This window comes from Monopterus albus, unplaced genomic scaffold, assembly GCF_001952655.1.
Source record: "Monopterus albus unplaced genomic scaffold, M_albus_1.0 scaffold288.1, whole genome shotgun sequence".
NCBI lineage: Eukaryota > Metazoa > Chordata > Actinopteri > Synbranchiformes > Synbranchidae > Monopterus > Monopterus albus.
Genome location: NW_018128168.1, coordinates 11,307 through 18,018, shown reverse-complemented (window position 1 = coordinate 18,018; position 6,712 = coordinate 11,307). Strand labels below are relative to the sequence as shown.

At 41.0% G+C, this 6,712-nt stretch overlaps 2 protein-coding genes across 4 annotated transcripts in view; one reads left to right on the top strand and one right to left on the bottom strand.

Annotated features, from left to right (window-relative positions):
- Positions 1-3,214, top strand: part of radil (Ras association and DIL domains) — a 24,565-nt gene extending 21,351 nt beyond the window's left edge. Inside the window, 1 exon segment of the mRNA XM_020622806.1 lies at positions 439-3,214. Coding sequence (XP_020478462.1) covers positions 439-538 — 100 coding nt within the window. The 3' untranslated portion in view covers positions 539-3,214.
- A 1,450-nt stretch (positions 3,215-4,664) lies between these two features.
- foxk1 (forkhead box K1) overlaps positions 4,665-6,712 on the bottom strand; it is a 10,845-nt gene continuing 8,797 nt past the window's right edge. For 2 of the 3 annotated variants that reach the window (XM_020622803.1, XM_020622805.1), the window contains 2 exons: positions 6,308-6,481; positions 4,665-5,773 (listed from right to left, as the gene is read on the bottom strand). In XM_020622803.1, coding sequence (XP_020478459.1) covers positions 5,541-5,773; positions 6,308-6,481 — 407 coding nt within the window. In that variant the 3' untranslated portion in view covers positions 4,665-5,540. The remainder of the gene's footprint in view (positions 5,774-6,307; positions 6,482-6,712) is intronic. The other variant, XM_020622804.1, reaches the window with a different exon arrangement.

The following is a 6,712-nucleotide window of genomic DNA, read 5'->3' as shown; positions in this document are numbered from 1 at the left end:
TTTAATCTATTCATAAAGGGCTTTTGAACCACTCTTAGTCTGACCCGTCACCCAGGACCTGTTTGCCTTGGGAGACCTTACCAGGGACATATAGCCCCCGACAACATAGCTCCTAGGATCACTCGGGTACTCAAACCCCTCCACCACAATAAGGTGGTGTATTTTGTCCCTCATTTCTTACTGTAGTCAAATTTTGTGTGGAAACCTTTAGGGTCCGTGTGGAGAGTAGAGACCTCTTCTCACGTACATATGAGCACATCGATATTGTATTGAGAACAACTTGGAAAAATCCCAAACCTATCCTTTAAGCCAATTGATTACTTTGATTGGTTTGAGCCCAGACAGTGATGCTGCTTCATCCTTACTCTGTCTCTGCTGAGCTTCATGTAACTGGACTCTCCCTTTCTCCTTCTGCTTCCTCATGTATGCTCCACACAGCGCGGTGGATCTGATTCGTCTGGGAGGAGGTCGACTACGTTTCCTGGTAGCCAAGTCCGACCCAGAGGTTTCAGAGAAGATCAGTGCCTCATCCTGCTGACCAGCTTAGACACGCACAACACGCTACGCAGAACATGAGAGGTGGGACAGAAAGATACAGATGGGTGTGCTAATGTGTGTACACACACACACACGCTGCATGAAATATCAATGTGACGCAGAGTCAGCGCAGCACAAAGCCAAGCAATCAAACTGGAGGTAATGCTCCATGACTTCACTCCCCAGCTGGCAGACCTGCTCCCCTCACACTGACTCCTACGGGGTCTGTGTGACAGAGAGAATCTGTAACCCACCATGACTTCAAAGGGATATGGTGTGAGGAAAGTAGCCTAATTAATCAGTGTGTGAGGGGGGCATGGTCTAACCAGGCAGTATGCAGTCTGATGTGGTTTAAAAGCACAGTAGGATGCAGGGTTTTCAATTCTCTTCATTCAGCCCTTGGAGCATGTGTGCACATTGGACTTTTACATCAGTATTTTAGAAGAATTTGTTATAGTATTCAGACTTTGGGTAGCATGGTGAACTAGCTCCTCAGCTGTCAGACAAAGGGACTGAAATGCATCTTACAAGTTAAAACAGAGTTTCTGATGCACAACCCTGGTGTATATAAATCTAGACTTTTCTTGTGAATATGTGCTGTATGTATCTGGTTAAGAGGTGTAAATAGTTTGTACATATTTAACACTTAGTCACAAAGTGAAACTGCATTTTGGAAACTACTCTTTTTTTCTGAAACATATTGGTCAGTAAACCTGATGGGAAAATAAGCAGCAGTATCTCCTGGAATGAGAGAAATGTAGTTAGGAGTTGTGTAATTTTTATAAATGTTAATTTATTTGAAGTCTGATCAGATGTACAGGTTACTTGCTACCAGCATTGACATACATTGTTAGCTGTACTCTTAAAGGGTCACTACACTTAAATGATAAAACATGTTCTGTCTTATTTTTAGTGTTATTCGGCCAACTCTTGGGATCCGTCAGTGGGATTTCTGCCTTTAATACATGAGCAGAATTTGTGGAGGACAACTGAAACATTACATTTAAAAGCATTCAACAGCAGACTTGTCTCCTGTTACAGTGAATAATCTACTGATTTAACTCTGGTTTTTCTAGGGACTAATTGGAGAAGAGGATTCACCGAGGTCTGAATTATTCCGAGTAAAAACAATATACAAAAACTGTATTAGGGTGAAGGCAGAAATCTCAGTGGTAACTTCAAAAACCTTGGGCTACTGTATGTGTGTGATTAGAAAACAGAACATGTTGATGTCATTTGACTGGACTGGCCCTCTAAAGAGGTTCCGCTAGAAGAATGGCTTGATAGGTCACTTTTTAAAAAGTCCTTAATTTAAAGTAGAGGTCACTGCAAGAAAAAAAGGCCATGCTGAGTTTAGATGCACTGTTGTTTCCCTCACTTGTGTTTTTTCCTTGTCTTAGTCCAACCCGTGTAATATGCAAGGAAAACATGCAAAGGAAATGAGGAGAGAGGACTCGAGGAAGCACATTAATGCCATGAGACATTCTTTCCTTCATCTGAAATACCCAAACATCTATTGATTTCCAATAAAGGGGTGTGTCAGTTCATAAGACATCCGCACAGGATGGTCTTGTATGTCCTTGGTCATGAGTCCTCTAGCAGCCTCCTCGCTCATCAGAGCAGATACTCGCTCATCAGAGCAGATACAAGAGTCTTGGAATGTAGGAATGATCTTATAAGAGACTTGGGGTACATTTCAAGTTTCTTATATGATCATTCCTATGTCCACAGTCGACCTGAAAGTCTATCCAGTTGACCAAGGACATTCTAAGTCTCTCATATTGGCTCTGAGGAGTGAGGAGGCTGCTGGAAGAACCATGACCGAGGATACACAAGACCAGTCATTTTTTTGTGAAGTGATATTCCCCTTTAAAAGAAATCAGTTGGTGACTGGACACTTCAGATGAAGGATAAAAGGACAGGACATCTCATGTCGTTAATGCATTTCCTCCAGTCCTCTCTCCATGTTTTCCTCACATCTTACATGGGTCGGACCAAGACACAAGGAAAATACGGTGCTTTATAAAGAGATTTGGGATGTGCCCGATGTTGCCCTGAGCTTGTCAACCAGAACCCAGAGTTTCAATTCACAATATAAACTAGAAATGGCAATGCTGACACCCAGGATCGACCCATTTCAAAGCCACCTGAGCCATCCAGTTTTTAGTGGCAAGGTTCACAACTGTTTCGAAACTATCACGTGACCGCTGCAGCAATGTTTTGTCTGCTAGAAGTGCAGTTCAGCTTTTTGCCAGCAGGCGGTGTGGTTGTCTCAAATGTATCAAAACAGTTTAAGATTCAAAATTGCCATTTCTAGTTTAAATGATGAGAAAAGTGACAAATGTGCACAGTGAAGAAAATGGAACAGCAGCAATTTTGTTTTTACAGAATAAATAGACTAACTGATCAACAGTAATAATTTCAGCAGTAAGGTCACATTTCAGGATTGTTTTTTTTGTTTTGTACCTGTTATTTCCAAATTACTCAGCAAAAATTGCTCTTTTTTCCATAAGTTTTGTTTTATTCTGAACTTTTGATTCTGATCACTACTTTGCAGTAAAACTTTAATTTTGTGCATTTCAAGGTTTGTATAACAATCTCAAGCATGTCTATTCCTTTTTGGTCATTTATACTGTTAAAAATAATTGTGCTAAATAATAAAAACTGTTGAATACTTTCATTTTTCTGCTTAGAAAAATCAAATATCACCAAAAACGTAAATACAGTAGGCACTTTCGGACTACGGGAACTTTTTCCATAGTTTTTAGAGCTGTTGGACAAACTACCCCCTCCCTTGAGTGTCTGCACTGCAGGAAGTGAGAACGCCTTGTAGGATCTCTCCACTTCATGGTAGTTACTCTCTAAGCACAATAGGAACTATACATCAGCTGCAGCACCGCTAACGCCCCTTTTTTCTTATAAAACCATGTTAGCTGTGTAAACAATAGCGATCAATGGCCACCACCAGTCATGGTGCAGTCCACCAATGGAAACCTCTGCAGAGGGTTAGTGGCTCTTTATATAATTAACATTAGCAACATATAAAGAAATACCAGTAATGTAACGTCCCAATGTGTTAACCATTGCGAGCGTGTTGGCTAATCACTAACAGTCGGCCGGCCAGCTTAGTTACACCCCTTCAGCGTTCCTATGGGCGGTGCAAATGCAAACAGAAAAAAGCCTGCCAAGGTACAGTATGTAGTTCTTGGGGGAGCTCCACACTTGGAGTAGTTCTAGAACCAAATCTAACTGTTTGGTCCAAAAGTGCCTAGTGTGACCAAGACTGGAGTCTGACCCAACACGGCTGACAACAGGTCCCCTAAGAGAAGACAACGGAGTATTTAAGTCAGTGAATTTTAATTTGTGCTACACATTAATAAATCACAAAAAATGGGAACATTTAAAAATACATATACTTCTCTATTTCCAGAATGTTTGACAGCTGTTTTTACACATAGCAAAATATTTTTTTCTAAAATGAGAAAAAATACCTTCCAAATAGCTTTGTCGTTTAGCAAATAGAGCAGCATACAATCATTATGCATCACCTTTTTTTTTATATATATATGTGCAACAGTCATTGAAATCTTACGCAAATTGGCCTGATTGCCAGCAAAAAACGAGGCCCATGTGAGGACATTCAGAAAAGCTAAAGGCAGAGTGAGAATGAGACAGGGGAGGAAGTGCTGAAGAAAATCTAAGGCAGGACTTGCCAACAGTTTGATGCCTCTGTAGAAACAATACCACACTCGCTGACATGAGGGATTTTTTTTTACTGGGAGGAAGAAAAAAATTAATTTAAGAGAAATGGGGAGCCAAGAACAGGCAAGATGTCAGAAGTACCCTACAGAAAGTAGCAAACAAAAGCAGTTGAAAATTGTGGTCATGTGTTGGTCCCGCCCTTCCCCTGATATAGGTTTACCAAAGCAAAATAATTATCACCATTGTAGTGTTCCAGATCACTGTTAAACTGAACTGTTAAAGTACTGTGTTAAACCAAAAAGGTGAAGCTGTCTAAAGGTTAAAATAAAATGACAAAAAAGTAGAAATATTTAAGGCTTATTACAATAATGCTTTTCTGCACTAAGACAAAAGTGTATACACAGGATCAATTTTTTTTTTTTTTACCACTACTGAAACAGGAAAAAAACAAATTGTCTACAATAGGTTAACTCCACTTCAATCAACTCCAAATAGTTGCTTTTTTGCCCTTCTGTGCTCCACCTTCACTGTCCAATCACCCAGATCATCTAGAATCTGAAGAGCTGAAGTGAAGCAAGGAACTGCAGAAACCCTGGTTTGTTTAATTCTGGATTTCCTCCTCTCTCTTCTTCGAAAGCAATACCCCTTTTCTTCCTCTGTGCTTTACATTCTAGTCGGACTTCCTCTGTCTCACTTTATTCTCTGACGATGCCTCTTGAGGGGTACAAGATTTTTAAGTTTTGCAGGCCCCATGTAATGTGGTCTGCAGTTAAAACCTGCATTTAACTACACAGTAATTCAACTCTGCTCATCAGCTTGTTTTGTAAATGCAAGCCATTCACATCTCTGAACACACTTTTTCTGGTTTTAAATCAGGCACTGACTCAAAGCAGAAGTACAGGAGATGCGAGTTCGTCGACCTGCGAGTCATAGAAAACTGACATCTCATCAAGAGGAACGTTTGCATGTGACATTGTTTTCATTCATTTAGTCGATGTAGTGCTGAAATGACTTAATATGCATAATACTCTCATAAGCTTCGCCTCCTGTCTTGTCATCACTGAAAAATGTATCAAAACAGACTGTAGAGCTGAAAAAGTTTTGAAAGATTTACTTGCTTTTAAATTCAGACTGTACTCACATTTTGACTAAAATATGTTCCTTACAATTTAAATCCCTTCGGTTCAGAGAGGCCGTCTGTAAATGTTTTGGCCGTGCCAGCTGCAGTCATAGCAAATGATTACAAAAGGCGAAGTGATAAGGAGGCTGTCCAGTGGGTACCTGGTAAGAGGGCCTGGGTTTTACTTCCTAGGGTCGTGGGTTTGTGATGTCATGGCAACAATGACAGGCTGCTGGGCAGATGTGACTTGATGCGGAGCAGATTCAATCCCACCCTCGTCCTCCATCTTTGACCGCTTGGCCTGGGGCTCGTCTGGCTGCTCAACTGAACTTTCTGCACCGGACTGTCTGCTCACGAGCACTGGAGGGGAGCTGGAGGCCTGGGCAGCCAAGATCTGGAGAGGACTGTTCAGGACTGATAGGGGAAAGGCAGGGAAATAAAGTTAGCTGGAGTAAATACCTACAGATCAGTAGGTAGCTGAAACTAATACAGTCTAAACAGAACTGCAAAAAAATTCTACTGTACCTGCATGATGATGATAATCTGTTATTAGAGAGCTGGAGATTCAATTTGTGATTATCTGGGTCGATGCCGTTTGGAGGCTAATGAGCATCATCTAAATGACAAACACCTCTCTCTCTCTCTCTCTCTCTCTCTCATGCAGAACAGTTAAACACCTCCAAATATAAATCAACACCCCTCTAACAGCTAAAATAAAAACTGAACATTATCACCTCCATGAAGGGAGGACTTATTGCAGGATTGCTGTATTAGACTCCATCAGTTTCAGCCAGATGTACCTAATAACCTGCCAAACCTCAAGTAAACGCTTTAATCTGCTGCACGGTATGTACTCTTAAGTAACCTTATTCACATCTTTACAAGCAAAAACAATATTTTTCATCATGACTGGACAGTGTGTTTGCCAGTGATTGCTGCAAGTCTTACCAGATGAATTAGCAAGGCTGGTTGCTGCGGCAACAGCAGCAGCGATGTGTTTGCCATTCTGGGTAATAGGACGAACAGGAAGTTGATGTAAACCTAGAGCCACGCTCCGTCCCTCGCCGCCCTGCACCGCACTGTCCACAGTCTGGATCACTCGCTCTCTGTTTTGCTGGGCTTCTGAGGGGAAAACATTATACAATTCAAACATGCAAAACGGATGAAGTGTTTATGTAGGTGCACTTCTACAATCACACTGCCATCACTCAAAGATAAGAAATATTAATTAGAACATCTGGATTTTGTTTATTATGGAATTAAAGACACCAAAAATACTGTTGAATTGGTGAATCATTGGTCAATCGGCCCCAAGATCAACAAATACAATCTGCCACAAAAGAAGTTCCCTTC